Below are 27,499 nucleotides of genomic sequence, written 5' to 3' on the forward strand. Positions count from 1 at the left end.
GGTTTGGGTGTTCCCCACCCCCACACACTTTGGAAATCACCCGGACTAGACTCAGCTGGCTCTGGAAATTGAATGAATCTTCTATTTACAGCTAGCACAATATACAAGCAGATAGTTACAGTATATACAGTTATAGACAGAAATAGACAAGGTAAAAGCTAATACAGAAACACAACAGCCCTCCCAGAAACCTGAGTCCCCAGGAGGGGCTCCCAACCACCCCTTCACCTTCCCCCTACCCCTCTCAACCTTACCCCAGTCCCAAGGAATAATGGAGGTTCAGCCAGGGGGTTAGGAAGCAAAGTGGATTAGGAAAGAAAAACAGACGTTGAGGTTAGGGAGATGCAGCTCAGACCTCCCCAGCAGCAGAAGTAGTTTATCTGTGCTTTGATTTCTTGTTCTTATACACCTCAGCAAGCCTATGAGCAAAGTAGACATCACCACTGTTTTCCTTTCACAGCCTGTAATCTGGTTGTTCTCACCAAAACATCCTAGCTAGGCTCAAACTAGCACATCCTGTTGTAAAAGTCATGAAATCCAATAGAAGTTGGATTTCCTGATATTAGTGCCCTACTGGTTAGTACTACGGTCTCCAGATGGACAAGTCATAACAATTCCTTTTTGTCTATCACAAAAGACACATTTATATGTTACCTTCTTGGTACTGTACTAACATATGACAACCTTATTCATAAAAAGGCTCAGGGTACCACAGTATTTGAGTGATAATTAAGAGAGCTACTTGAATAAAGTTTTCATTTTTAAAACTAAGCCCATGTATTTTATTGAATAAAAGATATTTTATAGATTTCAGTGCCTGTTCATCAAGATTATTCTTGTACATCAAACGTAGACAGTAGGTGATTAGTTAAATGTTGTTCCTTATCAGTAGCTCCTACAAAAAAAGAAGTCCTTTGTAACAATCGTGTAACAAGACAGCTGTCTTGTGCAGGAAAATGCATTGACATTGCACTCTGTGCTTCAGAAGTAGAGAATGTGAGTTTATTCAAAATGTATTGCTTCTCGTCATGGTATAACCTGATCACTTTCAGCTTTGATTTCTTGTGAAGGTGTGTGAAACATTTAGAGCTAAAGCAGAAGATGTGTGTAGGCTTGTTTGGGGGCTTTACTGTATGTCTGATACTTAGCCTATTTTTGTTTGCACCAAGGCAATTATAGGGTGAGTTATGGTCACAATCATCATCACTGTGGACTTTGTCTACTAATCAAGATGAAGATTTCCCACACACACCTTTTGTTCTGCTGCTGCCTTTGATAGTCCAGTTACCATAGTCCTAACCTGCTCTCTATCTGGGTGTACTGTGGCTAAGGCACAGTAGAGGCATTAGCATGTAGATAAGCCTGCTGTGCCTTTGGATGACCTGAAGGGTGGTTGTGGCCAGGGGGAGGTTGCTCTCTTCTCTCAGGTGGCCAGTGCCAGAACAAGAGGACACAGCCTCAGGCTGCGCCAGGGGAAATTTAGGCTGGAGGTGAGGAGAAAGTTCTTCCCTGAGAGAGTCATTGGACACTGGAATGGACTGCCCGGGGAGGTGGTGGAGTCGCTGTCCCTGGAGCTGTTCAAGGCAGGATTGGACGTGGCACTTGGTGCCATGGTCTAGCCTTGAGCTCTGTGGTAAAGGGTTGGACTTGATGATCTGTGAGGTCTCTTCCAACCTTGGTGATACTGTGAATTTTCAGGGGCTGGGGTGAGGTAAGCATGATTCCCAGTGCTCCTAGCTGCTCAGAGGTGTTCTGAGGGCCAGCCTTTTACCCATTCCCAGGTCTACAACATCAAGGTGTGGTGATGAGCCTGTACTCAGTGACATTGAGACCTAAAATTCAGCGTGAAGCCTCTCAGAATTATGAACCCATGCAAATGTAGAATGACAAGATGATATTCTCCATTCTGACACGTGTTAAGGTTGTTCATAATGCTAACAATTTATAGTCCCATCCAAAGAACCCCAGCAGGAATGAAGCAAGGTGACAAGAGTTATAAATTAATTGTGCTAAACCTAGTATATATCATGGTGCTTAGAGTAGAGAATGCAGATGATAGTCACCCTGGGATAGCTAAGATCTTACTTGACATACTGAGATACCAGAAAAATAATTGTACTTAGCTAAAACATATTCATATCTGGCAGCTAATGCAGGACAATAATAAGCAGAACTACTGTGCAGAAGCATGGAAAATCCAAGACAGCAGATAGGAGAGAAACAACCTTTCTAAATCTCACTGCAACATATTTAATCATGTCTATAAGGCTTAGCTATGGTGATAGAAAGCCATGCCTCAGCTGAAGAGAGAAATGTGAAGGGTTCTAAAACATGCTCAAAAATATGGTGACTATATCTGCAATTAGATATAGCCACTATACTGACTTGCTGGGTCAAGAACTGGCTGGATGGCTGAGCCCAGAGAGTGGTGGTGAATGGTGACACATCCAGTTGGCAGCTGTCACTAGTGGTGTTCCCCAAGGATCAGTGCTGGGCCCAGTCCTGTTCAACATCTTTATTGATGATCTGGATGAGGGGATTGAGTCCAGTATCAGTAAGTTTGCAGATGACACCAAGCTAGGAGCAGGTGTTGATCTGTTGGAAGTTAGTAGAGCCCTGCAGAGGGACCTTGCCAGGCTGGATGGGTGGGCAGAGATCAGTGGGATGAGATTTAACAAGGCCAAGTGCAGGGTTCTGCACTTCGGCCACAACAACCCCAAGCAGCACTATAGGCTGGAGACAGTGGCTGGAGAGCAGCTAGGAAGAAAGGGACCTGGGGGTACTGGTGGATAGTAGCTGAAGATGAGCCAGCAGTGTGCCCAGGTGGCCAAGAGAGCCAATGGCATCCTGGGCTGTATCAGGAACAGTGTGGCCAATAGGATGCGCGAGGTTATTCTTCCCCTGTACTCAGTGCTGGTCAGGGCACACCTTGAGTCCTGTGTCCAATTCTGGGCCCCTCAATTCAAGAGAGATGTTGAGGTGGTGGAATGTGTCCAGAGAAGGGCAGCAAAGCTGGTGAGGGGCCTGGAACGCAAACCCTATGAGGAGAGGCTGAGGGAGCTGGGGGTGTTTATCCTGGAGAAGAGGAGGCTCAGGGCAGTCCTCATTGCTGTCTACAGCTACCTGAAGGGAGGTTGTAGCCAGGTGGGGGTTGGTCTCTTCTGCCAGGAAACCAGCAACAGAACAAGGGGACACAGTCTCAAGTTGTGCCAGGGGAGGTATAGGCTGGATGTTAGGAGGAAGTTCTTCCCAGAGAGAGTGATTGGCATTGGAATGGGCTGCCCAGGGAGGTGGTGGAGGCACTGTCCCTGGAGGTGTTGAAGAAAAGCCTGGATGAGGCACTTAGTGCCATGGTCTGGTTGAGTGAGTAGGTCTGTGTTCTAGGTTGGCCTGGATGATCTTGGAGGTCTCTTCCAACCTGGTTGATTCTATGATTAAAGACATAATAATAAAGAAGAATAACAATGTACACCAAGGAACAATGGTAGGGTTAGATCTCATCATAGCCATCTCTAACATTAAACTTTAAGACCACTTGAATAATTGGTCTTATTCAAAGTTATTGGAACTGCTAAAACTGCACTGTTCTGCTATGAGCTATAATTTCCCAGTAATAGTAGTAGAAAACATTTGTGCCATACTTCATCGATCTTCTTTCTTTGTTCTTCTGTTATTTTAGTTCTCCCAGCAATTAGTTTCAACTGCACCTGCCATTTAGACTAAAACTAGTAATTTCATTGTGCCTAAAATGTTTCAGTGGACAAGTACAAATTACATATATTCAGTGACTTAATGCAACAGTGGAATTTTAATAGATCATATCTGGATCATATTGTATTTTAGGTTCTAGCAATTAAATAGTATAAAGGCACTTTAGAAAATATGTCTACAGCTCATTTGTTTTAGATTATAATCTGTAATGTAATTAATAGATGTAGGAAGCTCACTCTTAATGGCATAGCTTATAACATTCATTTAGAGTTTTATCTCATTTTTAGTGTTTGTTAACAATTCAAGTTTTGTATCCCGTGTGCTTTTTTTGATGCTATGTAATGTTTCTGGTTAAATTCAACTGCTTGAAATGTAGAGTAATTCTACAAAGAAGATACAATTACAAATTGCTTTTAAAAGAAAGAATGTCAGTTTATTTCAACTCAGCACAGCAGTGAGTTCCCAAAGAATCCAAAATGATTCTGGAGGGATTGTGGTTGGTTTGTTCTTTTCAAAGCTGACACTGAGGAGATACTTAAAAGCATTACAAATACATGCTGCTTTTTCATCACAGGGAGTCAAGGGCACAAGAAAGGTGCTCGGACCCCAAAGGCTCCCAAGCAAGCTGGCATGAACTGGGCAGATCTTCTTCCACCCCCTCCAGCACATCCACCTCCACATAGCAATAGTGAAGATTACAGTCTTTCAGTGGATGAAAGGTAAGAAAAATGAGTGTATCATCCATTTCTCACCTGTTAATTGAACTGTAATTTGCCCTACAAGCTGGCAGTGTGACCTTTCAGTACCATTTTGGTGCTTCTCATCTAGTTGTAGTGTGACTCTAAAGAGCACTTACTGACAGTGATGTACATCTACTCGGTGCGTCCTTAGTAAGGTGTTTTCAAGAGCGCATGTAACAGTGACTTTTCTTCCTAGTCTGTTTATACATGTGTCAGATATGCTAATCACACAGTAAAAATTTAAGTCTTTGTTTTCTTAAAAAATTAATTTTAGTTATGACCAAGAAATTCCTTGTCCCGTCCCACCTGCAAGGATGTATCTGCAGCAGGATGAGCTCGAGGAAGAGGAAGAAGATGAGCGAGGTCCTACTCCACCCGTCCGAGGAGCAGCTTCCTCCCCAGCCGCAGTCTCCTATAGCCATCAGTCAACTGCCACTCTCACCCCCTCTCCCCAGGAAGAGCTCCAGCCCATGTTACAGGACTGCCAGGAGGATCTGGCACACATACAGCACCAGCCTGAACGGAGGTGTGTCAATGCAAGAGTAGCAAGAGATAAGTGACGAAAGTTGTCATGGCCTCACAGAACGTTCCTATTGAATTAAGTGGGGCTAAGCTTTTTCCTGTGATGTTTACTCTGTTAATATATAAGTTCTAATATAGAACACTAAGAACTATTTGAAACCTAAGAAATACATCATTAAGTTGCTTTATTATTGTATGATGAAAAGGAGAGCAGTGCATCATTTTAGGGTACAAACGACGCTGCCTTAAGTTAAATTCAGTCATCAGGAGATTAAAGTGGTATAGTTAACACAGCTTACCATATAATTACACTTCCGTTGTTTCCAATAGATTTACTGCCTTATTACCATAAAATAGCATGCATTATTTCATGGTAACTCTGCAATTAACTTGTCACCAATATGTATGAGGATATATAAATATATAATTTATAGAACCTATAGATTTTCCGCTTCTCATAAATCCCAACGCAGAAGATTACTACTTGCAACATTTTCTTCATGTTTCCACCTAGCCTTATTTATTTCAGAATGACCAACATTTATAAAGACAGATATCTGTTACAGGCAAATTTTCTTTTCCTCTCAGTTGCTTTTAGCACAAAATGCTTTGCATATGAAGTCTCACAACTTCTCATCCAGGCACCGTCCCTGGGGATACCTGGAGGCACCGTCCCTGGGGGTCTTCAAGAAAAGACTGGATGAGGCACTTAGTGCCATGGTCTAGTTGATTGGATAGGGCTGGGTTTTAGGTTGGACTGGATGATCTTGGAGGTCTCTTCCAACCTGGTTGATTCTATGATTCTATCCATGAGCAGTTTATGTATGCTGCTTGCCCTCTGGGGTTTTGTTAAGAAGGTGCTGATTTCCCATCCCAAATTTATTCATCTATATTTGTATTTTTCTTCTCATGAATCACAAATATTGTTTTGGTACCAAGTATACAAATTTACCTGCAATATGATGATCATACTTGGAGGTGTAATCATCCCTGGAGGTGTTTAAGGCCAGGCTGGATGGGCTCTGACCAGCCTGATCTAGGGTAGGGCGTCCCTGCCCATGGCAGGGGAGTTGGAACTAGATGATCCTTGTGGTCCCTTCCAACTTGACTGATTCTATGATTCTATGAAATGCAGTCCTATTATGATGAATTGAATTTGATCTTGCTGAGCAGACTATAGAACTTTATCAATACAGCTTACTGAACCTTTATGGATGTATTTTCCAGATATTTTCTTTAAGTTACTTCAGTTTTATGTTTCACTTTTCAAAATAAGCTTTTTTGTTGTTGTTGTTATTAGTGATGGTCATGGTGGTAATAGTGGTGGGCTTCTATTATTTTTAAATTTTAATATGTTATTGAATATATTATTTTTAAGGAGCCTCTATTAGCTTTTACTTTTGCTCCCTGGTTCTACTTGATCTGCCCTGTTTTGTTTTCTTTATGCTGTCCAATAACAATTCTTATGCTGTGTGGATTTTTTTTTTCCTCCTCCTCTGTCTTCCTGAATCTGTAAAATTACTCTAATTCTTTGTAGGTAGCTGCTAATATTTTTAATATAATTCCCACTGACCCTGATATGTTTGGGCACAGAAGTGTTAGTTTTAATCACTTAAGATCACTTAAGTTTTCTAGGTTCTTTAGAGGTTAAATTAGCTGGGCAGTGATGGAAAAGGGAAATGCTAAGTGAGTGATGTGCTGTGAGTGGCTTTCCAGAACCTCAGCTGTCCATTCTGGAGAGTGGGAGGTGTGTGCTGACATACAAAAGGAGCAGGCATTGGAGCAGGGGCATGCAAACATGAATAACTACCTAGAAACTGCCTGGACTAGGCACCATATGTGTCATCAAAAATAGTGGCAGAAGTATCTGGAAGGATGTGCAATTTAAACACCTTGCTCACTGCATGCATTTTGTTCTTACTGTGGTTAAGTCTAGCTATGTTGAAGGTCTTCAAATTGTTAGTGACTGCATTTGTATTTTCCTTCCTTTTCAAACATGGTTTCTTTCCTTTTTCGCTGCATTCATCCCATCAGTTTAAAAAAGATATTCCCATAATTCCATTTGCTTGATTTGTGATGCTTGGCTGCCCATCTTTTCACAGAATCACAGAATTTCTTAGATTGGAAAAGACCTTCAAGATCCTTGAGTCCAATCATTAGGTTCACACTGACAAGCCCTTGACTAAACCAAATCTCTCAGCACAACATCTAATCACTATGAATTGCTACGGTTGGAAAGGACCACTAGGACCATCCAATCCAACCTTCATCCCAGCATCCTTAATCTCTAGACCATAGCCTCAAGCACCATATCCACTCTTCCCTTAAACACCTCCAGGGATGGTGACTCCACCACCTCCCTGGGCATCGTGTTCCAGTGCATGACCACCTGCTCAGTGAAGAACTTCCTCCCAATGTCTGTGATGGTTTGGGTGTTCCCTGCCCCCTCACACTTTAGAAATCACCCAGACTACACTCAGATGGCTCTGAAAATATGAATGAAGCTTATATTTACAGCTAGCACAATATACAAGCAGATATTTACAGTATATACAGTTATAGACAGAAATAGACAAGGTAAAAGGTAATACAGAAACACAACTCCCCTCCCAGAAACCTGAGTCCCCAGGAGAGACTCTCAACCGGCCCTTCACCTTCTCCCTACCCCTCTCAACCTTACGCCAGTCCCAAGGAAGAATAGATGTTTGGCCAAGGGGTTAGGAAGCAAAGTGGATTAATCCAAAATGGAGGGTGAGGTTAGAGAGATGCAGCTCAGCCAGCAGCCCACGTGTTTTTATTTCTTGTTCCTGTACATCTCAGCAAGCCTGTGAGGGAAGTAGACATCACCACTGTTTTCCTTCCATAGCCTGTAATCTAGTTCTTCTCATCAAAACATTCTTGCCTGCTTCAAACTAGCACAACATCCAACCTAAACCACCCCTGACACAACTTGAGGCCATTTCCTCTTGTCCTATCATTAGTCATTTGGGAGAAGAGACCAGTTCTGGCCTCACTACAACCTTCTTTTAGGTAGCTGTAGAGGGCAATAAGGTCAGCCTCTCAGCCTCCTCCTCCTCCTTCTGTCCAGACTAAACGACCCTTTTCTCACAGCCGCAGCTCATAGGTCATGTTTTCCAGACCTCTCACCAGCCTCATCACCCTTCTCTGCACCCACTCTAGTTTTCCATCTAACAGCATTAATATCATCCATGGCATTGCAGTTTAGGAGTTGGATGCACTCAGCACTTATAGCCCATTCTGGAAGGGAGAATTCTGTTTTGAATACGGCGTGACAGTATTTTCAAATGAAGAATACATTCTGAGTGATGCCTCTTGTTATTTTCAGGAGACTTGTAAATAGTGGGTCTATAGTGAAAATAATGTTTCAAATACTGTTTGGCAGTTTTATTAGTTTTCACCTTGTAGTTCTGTTGAATATGCAGAACTTGTAGTTCTGCTGAATTCTGTCTCGATTTCTGATCGGAACCAGGCATGCGGAATACGATTCTGGAGGTGATAACGTTACTGTAATATTCCTCTGCCTAGTTGTTGCTGGAAGTAGAGCAAACTGAAGCAGAAATCAGTGCTCTGCAGGGGAAAAAAAAACCCTGAAGATTTACTGAGATAGCAGATTATGTCAATACTAAAGTGAGAGCTGAAATAGGAGACAGTGCCACTGTTAAAAACAGCAACCGCTACATCAGATAAAGTGAACAAAGTATGGTTAATTCTGTGTGCTCATGAACCAGCTGCTCCCAATTAGCCTATCCTTAATGGTTGGCAGGGAAGCTATATTTTTCAAGAACCCTAACATATTTTGTAACCAGTTTCCTGTCTTCCAGTAACAAAACCTAGAGAACAGAAAGGCTGGCAAATATATAACAAGGACAGTTGTCTGAAGAGCTTTAAATTAAGGCCGTAAAACTCTTCTGGACAAGGTCCCTTGTCAATGGCAGGTAGATTCCTGTGCACCAATGGCTTCTGGGATTTGGAGGGAGGGGGAGGTTATTAAATTATTATTGACTACATATCCCTAAATATCCTTTGGTTTTCCCTTTTTTTTTTTTCCCATTCCATTCAGTATAATACAGCAAATGGAAAACAGTGGGTAGATGATGTAGTCAAGGGAGGTTCCAGCCTGCTCTTGCCACAAAGTATAAGGTTTTTCTGAGCTATTTTTCTTTGTGTCCAGAGAAGGGCAATGAAACTGATGAGGGGCCTGGAGCACAGCCCTGTGAGGAGAGGCTGAGGGAGCTGGGGTTGTTTAGCCTGGAAAAGAGAAGGCTCAGAGGTGACCTCACTGCTGTCTACAACTACCTGAAGGGAGGTTGTAGCCACGTAGGGGTCAATCTCTTCTCCCAGACAACCAGCAGCAGAACAAGGGGACATAGTTTCAAGTTGTACCAGGGAAGGTATAGGCTGGATATTAGGAGGAAGTTCTTGCCTGAGAGAGTGATTGGCATTGGAATCAGCTGCCCAGGGAGGTGGTGGAGTCACTGTCTCTGAAGGTGTTCAAGACAAGACTGGATGGAACACTTAGTGCCATGGTCTGGTTGATTGTCTAGGACTGGGCGCTAGGTTGGACTGGATGATCTTGGAGTTCTCTTCCAACCTGCTTGATTCTCTGTTACTACCTGGAACTTCTGAGTGAAGTATTAACTAAGCTGAATGATACCTAGCACTTCTTGTCTCCAAGCTGGAGACACCATTGCTGATTACTTAAGCTCAGAACAAATTAACCCATACACCTATATTCATTTTGACATCCTTATGACCTAGAATTAACATTACAATAGATTCTTTTTCTTAAATTGTCACCTAGAGCAATTTAAAAAATAATAACAATATCTCTTTTCATATCTTTTTAAATCACTGGGATGAGTGGAGGGGAACGGTCAACAGCTTGATGTACAGATGCAGACAGGTGACAAGTGGTGTCCCTCAGGAGTCTTTACTGGGGCCAGTGCTGCTTGATATCTTAATATTTTCATCAATGATACAAATAGTGAGATTGAGTGTACCCCTGGCAAGTTTGCAGATGGCACCAAGCAGAGTGGTGTGGCTGATATGACTGAAGGACAGGATGCCATCCAGAGGAACATGGACAGACTAGAGAAGCGGGCTGAGGAGAATCTCATGAGATTCAATAAAGCAATGTGCAAGGTCCTTCACTTAGGTTGAGGCTACCTTCAATATCAGTACAGGGTGGGGGATACTGAAATTGAGAGCAGCCTTGCAGAAAAGGACTTAGGAGTACTGGAGGATGAGAAGCTGGACATGAGCCAACAATGCACACTTGCAGTTCAGAAGGGAAACTGCATCCTGGGCTGCATCAAAAGCAGCATGGTCAGCAGGTAAAGAGAGGTGATTCTGCCACTCTCTGCTCTGGTGAGCCCTCTCCTGGAGAGCTGTGTCCAGCTCTGGGATCTCCAACACAAGAGGGATGTGGACCTGCTGGGCCAGCTCCAAAGGAGGACCACCAAGGGCTGGTGTACCTCCTCTGAGAGAATTTGGGCTGTTCAGCCTGGAGAAGAAAAGGCTCCGAGGAGATCTTTTAACTACATTTCTATATCTGAAGGGTAGGGGAAGGACTGTTTAGAAAGGCTTGTAGCAATAGGATGAGGGACAACGGTTATAAGCTGCATCATCACAGTAGATTTAGGTTGGGTACAGCGAAGCAGTTCTTTACAGCGAGAATGGTAAAATACCATCCCAGGGTGCCCAGGGATGTGATTGAGACACCGTTCCTGGAGACATTCATGATTGGACTTGCTGTGGCCCTGGACAGCCTGATCTAGTTGGAGGTGTCCCTGCAGACTACAGTGTGATTGGACAAGATGGCCTGTGAGGGTCCTTTCTGACCTGATGCAACTTGTGAATGAACAGCTTTGTGCAAAATAAGCCAATCCTCATTAAAAATCAGTGACGAAGGAACTGTAGTAAAAAAAATCAGATTTCTTTGTGGCGGATTTCAAACTGCATAGCTTACAGTTCTGATTTACCTCAAAAACAAAAGCTAAAAGAACAAAAAATGAAGGACCAATGCAGAACCTTTCAGATGTAAATTGTGTTGCTTTAAGAAGGCAAGTCAAGCTTGGTGTGAAATACAGTATTTTCATCAATCTGCCCTTTCCTCTGTCTGTGTTGCGTGGCTTCAGTTCTTTGTGCACTTGTATTTTAATACAGGCGTCAACCTGTGAGTCCTCCACCCCCTCCAAGACCTATCTCCCCACCACATACCTATGGATATATCTCTGGGCCCTTGGTCTCTGATATGGATACTGACGCGCCAGAAGAGGAAGAGGATGAAGCCGATATAGAAGTTGCCAAGATGCAGAACAGAAGGCTCCTTTTACGCGGCCTTGAGCAGACACCCGCCTCCAGCGTGGGGGATTTGGAGAGCTCTGTGACAGGGTCCATGATCAATGGCTGGGGTTCAGCCTCTGAAGAAGACAACATCTCGAGCGGGCGGTCCAGCGTTAGCTCTTCTGATGGATCGTTTTTTACCGATGCAGATTTTGCACAGGCTGTTGCGGCAGCTGCGGAATACGCTGGCCTCAAAGTAGCCAGACGTCAAATGCAGGATGCAGCAGGAGGTGAGCTTGTCCTCTGATTGATGGGAGTTGTTTTAACAAAGGTCATGTATGTTATCTATGACCACTTACTGCATTCCTGTTGTTCTTACAATAGAAATGCAGGAAAAGACAGGGATTTACGCTGGTGGAAGAGTGTAATGGTTTGGGAGTTACCTGCCCCCCTGCTCTTAGGAGGTCACCCAGACTAGACTCAGATGGCTGAAAGTTAAGGGATGAAGCTATGTTTACAGCTTAGCACAATTTACAAGCAGATATGTACACAATATTTACAGTTATATACAAGTTAAAAGTAATACAGAAACACAAAATCCCTCCCAAAATGAGGGACACGAGGATGAGTAGAGGCATGGAGCACCTCTGCTATGAGGACAGACTGAAAGATCTGGGGCTGTTCAGTCTGCAGAAGAGCAGGCTTCGAGTTGGTCTTATTGTGGCCTTCCAGTATCTGGAGGGGGGCTACAAAAAAACTGGGAAGGGACTTTTTAGGCTATCAGGGAGTGACAGGATTGGGGGAATGAACCAAAGCTGGAGGTGGAGAGATTCAGACTGGCCGTAGGGAGGAAGTTGTTGAGCATGAGAGCGGTGAGAGCCTGGAATAGTTGCCCAGGGAGGCCCCATGCCTGGAGGTATTTAAGGCCAGGCTGGATGAGGCTGTGACCAGCCTGCTGTAGGGTAAGGTGTCCCTGGCCATGTCAGGGGGCTTGGAACTAGCTGATCCTTGTGGTCCCTTCCAACCCTGACTGACTCTATGATTCTGTGATTACTATTGTTCCAGTGGTGCCTTTCAGTTTCCCTACAGCTAGGTATTCTAATGAAGAAAATAAAGAGAAAGCATGAAACATCTTACTCCAGATCAGAACAAATAACAGCTGTTGTTCTGTAACATTTCCCAGGCCGTAGACATTTTCATGCATCACACTGCCCTAGACCCACCAGCCCTGTATCTACGGACAGCAACATGAGTGCTGTTGTAATACAGAAGGTCCGACCTGCCAAAAAGCAGAAACACCAGCCGGGACATCTGCGCAGAGAAGTCTACACAGATGGTGAGTCCACTGAAACGGGCGAGAACATCAGTGAACCTTTCTAAATATGCATTCTCTGTGTGTGTGTGTGTGTGTGTGAAATTTTTCCACAGAGATAACATTATGTTTCAGAATGGAGTGATTTGTGTTTCCTGTTGCTAAACACACTGAACGGATTAATCGTTTTAAATGCCAGAGTTCCTTGATGCTCTACATTGATGCTTCCACTTCAGAGCCTTGCACCTGTTTTCTGTGCTGTCTTAATCGGCTAATTACCGTCATTATTTGAGAGCCCAGATAGCAGAAATGGTACAGTCATTGTGAATAATGTGTGCTTAGGATTAAAATCTTCATTCACATGATCAACTATTAAAACCTTCAGAATGAATGTCCTGGGGAAAAAAAAAAACAACACCAAAAAAGCAGTCTACCATTCAAATGGTGGACAATACAAATCAATGCAATTTAATTCGGTTACTTTGTGAGTAAAAGCAAAATCTAATCATCTTCTCTCATGCCTTCACACACAATATCTACTCTTGCTGAAAAGGTAGTGCTTGTATTCTCTTGGGAGTGTAGGAGGATAATGCAAACATTGTGATGTTGTCTAGAGAGAGCCTTTAATGAAAATGCCTCAGGTGGTGCAGCTTTTATTAAAGCACTACCTTCCAGTTTTATAAAACAACTGACAGGCTTTGTTGGAAATTCATGTAAGATAAATTCTCCAAGACTTTACCCATCTTGACAAGTTTGCTGAATTTGCTAACAGGGGGGAAGGGAAGAAAGGCATCGTTCCCCACCTCCTGGTTCTCTGCAACAACAATCTGATTAGGACTTTCATTACCAGTACGATTTTTTCTCAAAGAAGGGCTGCATTTGCTATTATCATATGAAAGCCTAATATTATAGATCCTTATCCAGGGTTACAAGAAGGGAGTTTTCAGCCACTTCTCCCTGCAATTCCTGCCACTCGACAAAAAAATGTAATACAAAGCTCACAGCACGATGAACAGAGGTAATTTAGCAATGAGTGGTTGACCGTGCTATTATCTGTACTTTAGTCTGAGTATTTTCTCTCACTAGCATCTATCTGATATTAGGCTGCATTAAATACTGGCATGGCACACTGCACCTGGGCCTCTTGGCTGATGCCCAGGTCCCTTCTGTCAGCGAAACCGAGCTGTTGGAATATGATCTGATTTTGAGAGGTTATTAGAGTGGTTTTGTGCATGTTTGCTGCTGTGAAAGGACAACACAAAGTGTAAATCCCAAAACTGTACCAGCGATGCTACGGTTATGAGACGCTCGTCATGGCACTTCTGCAAGCGTTTATGGACATTCTATCGGCACTTGTTCTCTTCAGGAGAATGCTTTTCACTTGATAAATGGCTAAGCATCAGAGCTCGATGCAAACACAACAGCTAAGACATCAGCAAATAAAATCTGAACAGGAGTTCTATGTGATATTTTTCTTCTAACCCAGAAATAAATTAGAGGAGGGCCTGGATTTGACGTCAGGTTTTTGTGAAAGCAATGAGACAAAGTTAAATCATAGAGCCTAGTGGTTAGGTACTGCAAGAGATTTGATAATCATGGTCAATATTTGTTTTGTGTTAGGTAGCACCTGCTTACTTCAGCATATTTTCTAATTAGATAAAAATTTCTACTAACCTGTTTAGTGTTCAATGCAGTGTGGTCGTTCAGGGCACAGCAAATTATGGCTTTAATTTCTGCAGATCTAATAAAACCCAGTTCAAAGGTTGAAGGGCTTATTTGGCTTTGATTTTTGGAGATATTCCCCCCCCCCCCCTTCAATTCACTTAAACATATTTGTAAACCTGCTGAAGATTTTGACCATTAATTTTAATAGCCATATCTAGTATGTTGCCTCTTTAGCACTAGCTATCAAAGAACATCTAGGAACTGTTTTCCTTAAGTGGAGAAAAGTGATATGTGGACATGAAAGAAACATTGAAGCACAGTTGACCTTTCCCAGATTTACCTAGGTTGTTCTATTGGCCTGATGTCATACCATTCCTTATCTCTTTTATAAAGAAGCACCTGAGACAAGAGATGGTTTTTTTTTCCCTCATAGTGAATGAGCACACATGTGTTTGTAGTAGAACAAAGCAGTTATTCTGAATTTAAGCATCTGTTGGTAGTTAGTAGCATTTGAATGAATACTAAAATAAAAATAAGTGTCTATATTAATAACTACATAAATTAATAAATGCTGCTTTGATACTTTCTCATCCTTTTAAATGGAATTTATTTTCACAAATAAAGAACTTTGTACTGTCCCCAAATTAATATTTGTCCATAGTGTCCACGTCCCTCTATTACAAGAGGGATGAGGACATGCTAGAGCGTGTCCAGAGAAGTGCCAGGAGGATGATCAGAGGGTTGGAGCACCTCTGCTATGAGGACAGACTGAAAGAGTTGGGGCTGTTCAGTCTGAGGAAGAGGAGACTCCCAGGTGAACTTATTGTGGCCTTCCAGTATCTGAAGGGGGGGCTACAAAAAAAATGGGAAGGGATTTTTTAGGCTCTCAGGGAGTAACAGGACTAGGGGGAATGGAGCAAAGCTGGAGGTGGGAAGATTCTCACTGGACGTGAGGAGGAAGTTGTTGAGCATGAGAGTGGTGAGAGCCTGGAATGGGTTGCCCAGGGAGGTGCTTGAGGCCCCATCCCTGGAGTTGTTTAAAGCCAGGCAGGATGAGGCTGTGGCCAAGCTGATCTAGGGTAGGGCATCCTTGCCCCTGGCAAGGGAGTTGGAATTAGATGATCCCTGTGGTCCCTTCCAACCCCGGCTATGATTCTATGATTTGGAATTACTGTATCAGTGTTTGCTAACAGTTTCATGGAATACCAATACAATAAAGAATGTACATGGTTAGTTGACAGAAATGATATATAAATAAAGTCTTTGTAGAAACAGTTGAAAATTAGCATCAGTGCGTGTAAGTCTGAAAAAATTCTGCTTTTCTCTCTTTGTTTTTATACAGCAGGATTTCTGAAAGAGGTTGCTATTTATTAAAGAGGTTTCTTTTACTGATGTAGCAATAAAAGCTCTACTATTACCCTTTTTTAAACAGAGGACGCTGCTCTCTGGTCTACTCTGATCTACTCTCTGATCTCTTATACTACGAGTAGTTTCAATTTTGTGCTAACATTGGCTCAAATCACATTCTGCTTTGTGTGGAATGAGATTTCATCTCAATTTTTTTTGTTCCTTGACAGTCATCCAGGCAGTGAAGTGTTCTCCATATTTGTTGCTAAAAATCTTTTCGCAGTAGGTGGTAAGGATTAAAATGTATGAATTTTTAATTGCTCTTCATCTAGCCTTTTAGAGACTTAACTACTAAAAGTGCATTACAAGCACCATATAACAGATGTACCCTCCTTCTCAACATGGCCTGACCTACTTACATACCTAATTTAAAACCCCAAAATTTAAAAGAATAGTCATGTCTTTTGTAAAATTATGTATATGAAAGTCTCTTCTGACCTGTCTTGAACTGATTTGTTAGTAGTTTCAAGCCCTCAGAACTGTAAGAATTTAGAATCATAGAATCAACCAGGTTGGAAGAGACCTCCAACATCATCCAGTCCAACCTAGCACCCAGCCCTAGCCAGTCAACTAGACCATGGCACTAAGTGCCTCATCCAGGCTTTGCTTGAACACCTCCAGGGATGGTGACTCCACCACCTCCCTGGGACGCCCATTCCAATGCCAATCACTCTCTCTGGAAAAAACTTCCTCCTAACATCCAGTCTATACTTCCCCCAGCACAACTTGAGACTGTGTCCCCTTGTTCTCTTGCTGGTTTCCTGGGAGAAGAGACCAACCTCCTCCTGGCTACAAATTCCTTTCGGGTATTCTAGAAAGCAATGAGGTCCCCCCTGAGCCTCCTCTTCTCCAGGCTAAACAACCCCAGCTCCCTCAGCCTCTCCTCATAGGGTTTGTGTTCCAGGCCTCTCACCAGCTTCATCACCCTTTTCTGGACACATTCCAGTATCTCAACATTTCTCTTGAATTGAGGAGCCCAAAACTGGACACAGTACTCAAGGTGTGGCCTGACCAGTGTTGAGTACAAGGGAAAAACCTCCTTTGTGCTAGATAAAAGAAAAGGATAAAAGTATTTTGCCACTGCTTTGATAGAGAGGAAATTACTCTATTGACAGGTCACAGCAGATTTTAAATCCTGTAATAAGTTCAGTAATGGCAAGTATAGAGTCCTGCACCTGAGAAGGAATAAGCCCATGCAGTAGTACAGGTTAGAGGTTAAGTTGCTGGAAAGCATCTCTGTGGATGAGGCCCTGGGAGTACTGGTGAACAAGTTAACTGTGTGCCAGCAGTGTGAACTTGTGACCAAGAAGGCCAGTGGTATCCTGTGGCGCATTAACAAAAGTGTGACTAGAAGGCTAAGGAAGGTTCTCCTCCTATTCTGCTCTGCCCTAGTGAGGGCACATCTGTGGCCAGTTACGGAGTCCCCAATTCTAGAGGACAGGAAACTACAGCACAGAGTCCAGCAAAGATGAACAGGGGCTGAAGCATCTCTTTTGGGAGGAAAGCGTGAGAGAACTCTGATTGTTTAGCCTGGAGGAGAGAAGGCCAAGAGGGGACCAAAAGGCATCAAGAGGATGGATCCAGGCTCTTTTCACTGATGCCCAGTGATAGGACAAAGGGCAACAAAGACAAAGCAGAGGGCAGGAGGTCCCACCTAAATATAAGGAAAAAACATTTTTGCTTTGATAGGTGATGGAGCACTGGAAGAGGCTGTTGCAGAAAGGGTCTCATCTGGAGACTTTCAGGATGCACCTGAACATGTTCCTGGGCCAGGTAATCTAGGTAAACCTGCTTTAGCAGGGGAAATGGACTAGATGAACCCCACAGGTCCCATTCATTGTCTGCCATTCTGTGATTCTTTAGTCATATCTGACTGACAGACAGAAATTCACAGCTGATTGAGACTGTAACTGAGTTATTTAGCTATAAGCGACGTGACATTAGGGCAGCTGAATTGCTCAAAAAAGGCAATGTAATATCTGCCAACTATTTCCTTGTGTTTTCACTGTAAAACATTGAGCCATTATGCATGCCAGCATCATTTGTACTTTTGTCTCCCTCTGCTGTGCACAAATTTCAGCAAGGTATAAATAGGAACACAATTCTTACCTTGGCTGAAAAACAGCTGCTTGTTGAATTTTCAGATACCTGCATACTTTGCAGTCCTTACTTCAGATTCCAGTGTGAGGTACTTGTACATTTTTGTTTCTGAGTGAGGTTTTGTGGGGTGAAAATTGTTGTAACAGAAGTGTCACCAGAATGTGCAGGGAGGTGGTGGAGTCGCCGTCCCTGGAGCTGTTCAAGGCAGGACTGGACGTGGCACTTGGTGCCATGGTCTAGCCTTGAACTCTGTGGTAAAGGGTTGGACTTGATGATCTGTGAGGTCTCTTCCAACCTTGGTGATACTGTGATACAGGCAAAATACTCTGCAATCCAACAACCCATTACTGTTATAGACCATATTGAGTTGTGCTGGATCTATTTATTCATCCAGTTATTGTGTACAGTTTGAGCCATGTTTCGTGGAAGATAAAACATGAAAAACAACTTCAGTGCATGAAAATAGTAGCTGAGGTTATGATGTCTGTGGGAATCTTAAGCCATCCTAAAGCTTTAGTGTGTCAGGAACAATCTTGAGTTTTGCATGTCTCTGTACATGTGAAATAGGGGGAAAAAATCACTTTGTATCTTCTCCAGTTTTGCATCAGATCTGTAACTCTGCTATTTTCTTTAGGGTATGACTTAGAGGTCTACAGCCTGATAGAGAGAATTGTCTAATAAGGCTTCCTTCCTTCATTTTTCACTACTTAAAATTCATCTTTTTGTGCTTATTTCTGTTTTTTCCACTTCAGTGCCAAACTAACTTAGCAGATTATTTTTCCCCACTGGTGTTTTGCTTATCCCATGGTTATTGTACATGTTCTCATTTAGAAAATTATCATCACTCCTTTCAAAGGACATATGTAGAGAGTTTCTTTATATATGTCATTTGACATATATAGTCTACAACTACCTGAAAGGAGGCTGTAGCAAGATGGAGGTTGGCCTCTTCTGTCAGGCAATCAGCAACAGAACAAGGGGACACAGTCTCAAGTTGTGCCAGGACAGGTACAGGCTGGATGTTAGGAAGAAGTTCTTCCCAGAGAGAGTTATTTGCCAAGTTGTGCCAAGGGAGGTCTAGGCTGGATGTTAGGAGGTAAGTTCTTCCCAGAAAGAGTGATTTCCCATTGGAATGGGCTGCCCAGGGAGGTGGTGGAGTCACCATCCCTGGAGGTGTTCAAGAAAAGACTGGATGAGGTACTTAGTGCCATGGTCTAGTTGACTGGCTAGGGCTGGGTGCTAGGTTGGCCTGGATGATCTTGGAGGTCTCTTCCAACCTGGTTGATTCTATGATTCTCCTGTAGATTGTGCAATGAAATGACATCCATTAATTGTTTGTGTTACATGGGAAGCAACAGTAATACATAGACACAAATGAAGCCTGTGAGCACAGCTGGCCGTTAACAAATACTTCCAAATTCTTTATATTGGTTTGGTGTTGCTCTGTGAATTATTTTGTTATTCCTTCCAATGGGAACTTCCATTTTGCTTTTAATAAGAAGTATGACAGTTTGTATTTGAAGAGGCAGATTGAATCTGGACTTTTTGCTCTCTGTTCTCAGCTGTTAAAATAAATACCACAGGAGTGTAACAATGTTGACCTCTGAATTATTTTTTTTCCACTGTAAAGGGTTCTTCTCAGTAAGGAGTACTGTGCTATAAGGAAGATTTGTATAGTTTCTCTGCAGGTTGCACAAATGTAAAGAGAATATCACTTTACTTATTACTGTAGCATAGACCTACTGCTGTTTCATGAAAAATTTTAGAACAATGCATCTTTCCTTTCAGCAGTCAAAATTTAACATTGCTTTGTTCATTGTCCTGTGTAGGGTTCTTGAATAAATAATTCGCTCCAAGTTGTATTTTGTAGGCCACATGAAAGATGCTGTCCTTCCCTTTGTTATTCAGCCAGTGCATTTCTGTGCCACAGCTGTTGGAGACTGATTCCAAGGGCGACTGAAAAGGCTGACATTAAGCACCTACACTCCCTTTACGTTGGCAGGCTCCACACGTGGGCTGTTCGGAGCTCTGATACCGTAATGATGAGATTTAACAAGGCCAAGTGCAGGGTTCTGCACTTCAGCCACAACAACACCAATCAGAGCCACAGGCTGGGGACAGAGTGGCTGGAGAGCAGCCAGGAAGAAAGGGACTTGGGAGTACTGGTAGATAGTAGGCTGAAGATGAGCCAGCAGTGTGCCCAGGTGGCCAAGAGAGCCAATGGCATCCTGGCCTGGATCAGGAAGAGTGTGGCCAGTAGGATGAGGGAGGTTATTCTGTCCCTGTACTCAGCACTGGTCAGGCCACACCTTGAGTGCTGTGTCCAGTTCTGGGCTCCTCAATTCAAGAGAGATGTTCAGGTGCTGGAACATGTCCAAAGAAGGGCAACAAGGCTGGTGAAGGGCCTGGAACACAAACCCTATGTGGAGAGGCTGATGGAGCTGGGGGTGTTTATCCTGGAGAAGAGGAGGCTCAGGGCAGTCCTCATTGCTTTCTAGAATACCCGAAAGGAATTTGTAGCCATGTGGGGTTGGTCACTTCTGCCAGGCAACCAGCAACAAAACAAGGGGGGACAGTCTCAAGTTGTGCTGGGGGAGGTCTAGGCTGGATGTTAGGAGGAAGTTGTTGCCAGAGAGAGTGATTGGCATTGGAATGGGCTGCCCAGGGCAGTGGTGGACTCACCATCCCTGGAAGTGTTCAAGAAAAGCCTGGCTGAGGCACTTAGTGCCATGGTGTAGATGATTGGCTAGGGCTGGGTGCTAGGTTGGACTGGGTGATCCTGGAGGTCCCTTCCAACCTGGATGATTTTATGATTCTATAATAAAGGCTGTAATACTCCAATAGGTTGATTACCACTTTTGTTATGATTTTAATGAAAAGTCTGTGATTTGAAAAGGCAGTGAGAGGTCTTTGCTTTGCATTTTTAAAGCTCAAGCTTTGTAAAAATACCCATCAGCAGGTGTGATAGCAGCAGAATGCTTCTAGATGTGCAGAGAGAAAGGCAGTGGGGAGGCCAAAAGTAAATATGACATCTTTTTTCTTCATTTTGAGTTAAATATTATTTCTCCAATTCACTAGTACATGATGTCATTGTAATTATTGTTCTTTCTCTACGTCATAGACTTGCCACCCCCGCCTTTGCCACCTCCAGCTATAAAATCACCCACCATCCAGTCTAAATCACAGCTGGAGGTGCGTCCGGTCATGTTGCCAAAACTTGCTTCTATAGAAGCAAGGACAGACAGGTCTGCAGAGAGGAAAGGAGCGACTTACAAGGGGAGGGACGGGCTGGATGCGAGGCAGCATTCAGACGTGCGGACAAACTCGGGAGAACGAAGAGAATCCCAGGAGCAGCAGAACGATGGGAAACTGCGGGCAAACAAAGCACCAAAACGAGATGGCACACCAGCAAAACCTCATCTTCTTCAAGGTTACTTTTCATGCTCTTGAGCTTACTGAAGTGTTGAGTGTCCATCACAGAGAACAGGCCAGCTTTTTCCAGGTCTCTCCTGATGCTGGCCTGACTGACTCCAGTTAGATCTGCTGAATTGTCACCACTTATTGCGATTATTAAGTGCTAATATAGGCTATGTTGCAGGTTCTAATTAGGGCAAAATGGGGGAAAAAAGAGTTTATAAGAAACTTAGATTTTCCATATATCCATTGTGTATGAAAGCTAATGCTGATGAAGCCTTAACAGTAATATTCCTCGAGAGTTGTAAGGATTGATGTGCTTGCCCCTATCATACATTTATAGTCTATATTTAATCCATGTGATGGTTTGGGTGTTCCCTGCCCCCCCTCACACTTTAGAAATCACCCGGATTAGACTCAGATGGCTCTGGAAATATGAATGAAGCTCATTATTTACAGCTGGCACAATATACAAGCAGATATTTACAGTATATACAGTTATAGACAGAAATATACAAGGTAAAAGGTAATATAGAAACACAACTCCCCTCCCAGAAACCTAAGTCCCCAGGAGGGGCTCTCAACCACCCCTTCACCTTCCCCCTACCCCCCTCAACCTTACTCCAGTCCCCAGGAAGAATAGAGGTTCAGCCAGGGGGTTAGGAAGCAAAGTGGATTAGTCCAAAATGCAGGGTGAGGTTAGAGAGTAAGATGCAGCTCAGCCAGCAGCGCAAGTGAGAGTGGTTATCTATGTTTTTATTTCTTGTTCCTATACATCTCAGCAAGCCTATGAGGAAAGTAGACATCACCATTGTTTTCCTTTCACAGTCTGTAATTTAGTTCTTCTCACCAAAACATTCTAGCCTGCTTCAAACTACTACAATCCATCTAACAGTAGACTGATTTACAGAGGAAGTGGATGAAGGCAGATAGTAGATACATAAGTCACATATTTGACTTCTTTACCAAAGAATCGGCGCTTGCCCCATTTTTTCCTGTTTATAAAGGAGAAAAGGGACAGAAGGTATCTGGTCCATTTTGAAAAAGAAGAAAGCCATTGTAAGCAATGCATTAGTTATAGATGCTAACTGATATGGCATTATATCAACCAAATATGATCTTGTGTATGGAAACTGCTAAGGTTACTGATCAGTGGCACGCGATTAATGGAATCTGCCAAGCGTTCACTAAGGCTTTTAACACAAATTCATACAATTGCCTGGTTATTTCTTCCTACAGGTATCCAGGGTCAGTATCAGAGTGATTGGCTAGAAAGCTGGTTAAATGAGCACATTAGTAAGAGGGTGGTTACAGTGGATTACTATCAATAAAATCTGTTAGAAAGTTACTTTAGAAGGTAGTGCTTAAATTTTAGAACTTGCCAACTACTCTTGTCTCAAATTCAGTCTGAGAAATGCAAGGTCCAGTATTTAGTAAGAATGAGCTCTTTGTGAGTATCATGCACATATATTCATTTTCCCCTAGTCAGTCATGTTAAAAATACAATAGAAGGAGGATCTTTTTCTTGATTTTCTTGGACAGTATAGAGCAAATATAAATCGAAATGAAGTGGGCAGTAATCACAAATCAGTTTTTCTGTGGTGAATGTTACTATGTGAATGCTATAAATTTCCTTGAGAAAGTTCCTAGAACAGTATTATGGAAACAATGTATTTCATATTAATGTCAGGCATCACTTTAAACCCACTGAGAATCACAGAAAGTGAAATAAATCAACTGCATGCGGAAATTTTAGGACCGCAGTGTCTCTGGGCTTGTAAACTAACAGTGTACCTATTTAATTATACAGAGGACATCCTACCATACTCCAGACCAACATTCCCAACATCAAATAATCCTAGAGATCCCAGCTCCTCCAGCTCTATGTCATCAAGAGGATCAGGAGGCAGACAGAGGGCAGACCAAGCAAATATGACACGAAGGAATGTTGCAGAAATGCAGGTACTGGGAGCGTATGAACAAGAAGAGGAAGAAGAAGAGATGGAGGTAACTGCAGTTGGGCTACTGAACATTAGCAGTATTGGCTACTAGTCAGCAAGGCTATTTTCTGTGCTTAGACAGGATACCAAGAAAAAAAACACTTTGAAATGAGAAATACTTCTTTTCAGACAAAGGAGACTGAGAGGTGGCCTCATGAATGTTTATAAATATGTAAAGGGTGGGTGCCAGGAGGATGGAGCCAGGCTCTTCCCAGTGATGCCCAGTGACAGGACAAGGGGCAGTGGGTGGAAAGTGAGGCATAGGAAGTTTCATGTAAACATGACTAGGACGTTTTATCACTGTGGGGGTGACAGAACACTGGAAGAAACTGCCCAGGGACGTTGTGGAGTCTCTCTCTTTGGAGATATTCAAAACCCTCCTGGATGCACTCCTCTGTGATCTAGTATAGGTGATCCTGCTCTGGCCAGGTGGTTGGACTAGATAGTCTCCCGAGGTCCCTTCCAGCCTCTGATATTCTGTGATTCTGTGAAATTAGTTCACTTATCTATTAACATCATGACCAATCCAAGGAAATGAACTTCAAGAATGTGTCAAAACCATAGTGATACTCAGCATAGTATAACTGTCACCATACTGAAACCCGTGGAACAGAAGTTGCAGAAATACAGTATTTAAACTTTAGAAGTGAAAATAAAGAGCTAGAGCATCTGAGACCACCCTGACATTGCCTTTCACGTTTTTTGACAGTTCATGCTTCTGGGATTTATTAGATATTAAAGCATGAACATGTTCATTCTTTTTTTTTCCCTGCCTTATGATGTTCATTCAGTTTAAATCCTGATGGTAGGAAGGTTTTGCAGCACACAGTCATGTTGGTGCACGTAATTAAAAGTAGTCATTATTATGTGAAAGTAACACATGTGAAAACAAACTGTTAATAATGAAATCAAACATATAGTCACTTACTGGTTTTGATTTTGGTTTTGGTTTTTTTTAATACAGGAAACAGAAAGCTGAAGACAACAACATGTACTGTAACAGGCTTTTCAAATCTAATCAGAAAAAAAAAAATCACTTAAGATGCCTCAAGTCTGATGATGTTTGACGCCAGAAATAATGTTCAGTGCAATCAGAGTGTACAATTTTTCCTTTTTCTTCATACCATCAGAATGCTACCTTTTTTCCCTCCCTCTCTTTCTTTGTAAACCCTCCTTAATAGGAACAGCCTATTCCGTAATGCTCAGTGCATCACCTTCACTGCCCAAGAAGGCAGGTAAGCTGCTCTTTTTGGTACTTGGGCCATCTGCTGCTTCTGGAGCAGAACAGATTGAGATTCCAGAGTCTGGGATCCCAAGGTATCTCCCTAGTGAGGCAGTGCATACTGCACTGCTGCTACACCAGTGAGCCAATTAATAACCTTGCAACTAATGCAACATTGATTACACATTGTTGATTGGCTAGGGCTGGGTGCTAGGTTGGACTGGAATGATCTTGGAGGTCTCTTCCAACCTGGTTGATTCTCTGATTCTATGATTAAAACCCCCAAAGTGAACATCACGCAGAACATTATTTTTTATGCTGGGGGTTTGACTGTAGTCTGCTGTTAGAGCAAATGTTATCTTGCAGTTCCAATCCAGACTGCGCATCTTGTTTTCTGTCAGTCTCTTGATAACTTTTTTGCAGGCAATACAGTTCCACAAATGCAAGCCAAATTTTTTGGGGGTAATGTGGCTCTTATTGTAAATACGTACTCATTTTAAATCCCCTGTGGTACTTTGATTTGCCTTTCCATTTCCATCACTAACTGCATTCTTATTAAAAATGTCCTTTTGGGATAGGCAGGAGGTGTGCCAATACGATGGAGTCACCATCCCTGGAGGTGTTCAGGAAAAGCCTGGATGAGGCAGTCGGTGCCATGGTCTAGTTGACTGGCTAGGGCTGGGTGCTAGGTTGGACTGGATAATCTTAGAGGTCTCTTCCAACCTGGTTGATTCTATGATTGCAGTTTGCCTAATACGATTGCAATTTGCCTAATCACAGCACGAGCAAGTTTATCTCAGTCTTCTTCCTGATTTGCAGCTTGAATAATGCTTGAGTGCTGGTGGAAATAAGCAGGGAAAAAAAAAACATCCGTGGACATTTTTAATAACGATTGGGTGACATCATTAACTGTTACTGGCCCAAATCTCAGACCTCTACTTGTGTCAATTCACCTTAAAGAAGAAGTGCCACTTAAAAAAGAAGTTTCCTTTGATCTTGGCAATTATTTTTCTCTCTCTTTTCTTTTTTTTTTTTTTTTTTTTGGTAATGCACTGCTTATCTTTTTTTGTTTGTTTGTTTTTGGTTTTAAAAGCACAATCACTAAACTTTGTTTGTAAACCATTGTAACTATTAACCTCTTTTTTGTGTGTGTGTGTGTGTGTCTTATCGAAAAAATGTTAAGCAATCCTTTGGGTTATTTTTCTTTCAGTCTTTTTGTTAATGCTCTACGTTTGTATTTGGGATATTTGAATGGTGACAGACGGTTAAAAGTGTAACAAATGTGGGCCAGAATTGAAACACTTCTCACTTTCTCCTGGACTTAACAGAAAATTGCCTCTCTCAACATTTGGATTATCATGAAAGCTGAAGCGGGGCCGGGGGGTGGGGTGGTGGGAGGGCGTCAGTTGCGTTGAGTTTTGCCAAATGATGTCCTCTGTCTGTAGATTTTATGACCTTTTGGGGTTTTTTTTGGTTCTTTTGTAATGATAAAAACTCCTTGTCATTGGTGCTAATGGAAAAATGTGTGTTTGTTAATTATTGACAGCTATCAGGACTAGCCCCAATGGAGAGAAAAAAAAAACAAAAAACAACAAAAGCAAAAAAAAAAAAAAAAAAAAAAGTGTTTTGGTGTTTCCCAAGGACTGAAATTTTTCATTTAGCTGATTTTTAAAGAAAGGTTCCATAGAAAGGGTGTTGCAGTTCACTAAAGGAACAATCCATGTGATTAATGTTTTCATTACGTTCATGTAAGAAACCTCATATTTTAGCCATAATTTTTTGCATACTGAGGATTCAATAATCAGAAAAGTAATTTTTGTCACATTATTTATTAAAAATGTTCTCAAATACATTCTCTTTCTTGCGGTGTTTCTTGTGTTCCCTGAAATGTATTTAGGGACAACTCTGATCTTAGTTCTGATGATAAGAAGAGAGCTCAGTCCCTTCCACTGAACTATTTGGGACTGATATGAGCCTATTTTACACAGTATCACACAGTATCGCAGTATCATCAGGGTTGGAAGAGACCTCACAGATCATCAAGTCCAACCCTTTACCACAGAGCTCAAGGCTAGACCATGGCACCAAGTGCCACGTCCAATCCTGCCTTGAACAGCTCCAGGGACAGCGACTCCACCACCTCCCCGGGCAGCCCATTCCAGTGTCCAATGACTCTCTCAGGGAAGAACTTTCTCCTCACCTCAAGCCTAAATTTCCCCTGGTGCAGCCTGAGGCTGTGTCCTCTTGTTCTGGTGCTGGCCACTTTGAGGCTACTTTGGGCCTATTTGCGGTTACTTTGGGGCCTATTTTGGGGCTAATTTGTGGCTCCTTTGGGCCTACTTTGGGACTCTTTTGGCCTCGTCTCCCAGGCAACCAGCAATAGAACAAGGGGACACAGTCTCAAGTTGTGCCAGGGTAGGTATAGGCTGGATGTTAGGAAGAAGTTCTTCACAGAGAGAGTGATTGGCATTGGAGTGAGCTGCCCAGGGAGGTGGTGGAGTCACCGTCCCTGGAGGTCTTCAAGAAAAGACTGAATGAGGCACTTAGTGCCATGGTCTATTCGATTGGACAGTGCTAGGTGCTAGGATGGAGTGGATGATCTTGGAGGTCTCTTCCAACCTGGTTGATTCTATGATTCCTTTGGCAGTGCTTCAGGCCTACTTTGGGCCTCTTTTGGGTCTCCTTTGGGCCTACTTTGGGGCTCCTTCAGGGGTGATTCAGGGCCTATTTTGGTGCTACTTTGGACCTGTTGGGCCTATTTTGTGGTTAATTTGGGGTCTATTTTGTAGTTACTTTGGGGGCTATTTTGTGGCTACTTTGATGTCGATTTTGGGTCTATATTGGGGCCTAGTTTGGGGCTCCTTTGGGACTCCTTTGGCAGTGCTTCAGGCCTACTTTGGGCCTCTTGGGGCTGCTTTGGGCCTATTTTGTGGCTCCTTCAGGGGTGATTCAGGGCCTATTTTGGGGCTACTTTGGGCCTATTTTGGGCCTAATTTGGGGCTCCTTTGGGCCTATTTTGGGCCTACTTTGGGACTCCTTTGGCAGTGCTTCAGGCCTATTTTGGGCCTCTTTTGGGGCTCCTTTGGGGGTGATTTGGGGC

At 42.8% G+C, this 27,499-nt stretch overlaps 1 protein-coding gene across 1 annotated transcript in view; it reads left to right on the forward strand.

The window, feature by feature from the left end:
- ROBO1 (roundabout guidance receptor 1) overlaps positions 1–26,251 on the forward strand; it is an 861,053-nt gene extending 834,802 nt beyond the window's left edge. Inside the window, exons 25-31 of the mRNA XM_064152293.1 lie at positions 4,286–4,430; positions 4,726–4,977; positions 11,160–11,569; positions 12,463–12,615; positions 20,885–21,193; positions 22,988–23,184; positions 24,142–26,251. Of these exons, the coding sequence (XP_064008363.1) occupies positions 4,286–4,430; positions 4,726–4,977; positions 11,160–11,569; positions 12,463–12,615; positions 20,885–21,193; positions 22,988–23,184; positions 24,142–24,156 (1,481 nt within the window). The 3' untranslated portion in view covers positions 24,157–26,251. The remainder of the gene's footprint in view (positions 1–4,285; positions 4,431–4,725; positions 4,978–11,159; positions 11,570–12,462; positions 12,616–20,884; positions 21,194–22,987; positions 23,185–24,141) is intronic.
- The last annotated feature ends 1,248 nt before the right edge of the window (positions 26,252–27,499 follow it).

Source organism: Pogoniulus pusillus, chromosome 12 (assembly GCF_015220805.1).
Source record: "Pogoniulus pusillus isolate bPogPus1 chromosome 12, bPogPus1.pri, whole genome shotgun sequence".
Classification (NCBI taxonomy): domain Eukaryota; kingdom Metazoa; phylum Chordata; class Aves; order Piciformes; family Lybiidae; genus Pogoniulus; species Pogoniulus pusillus.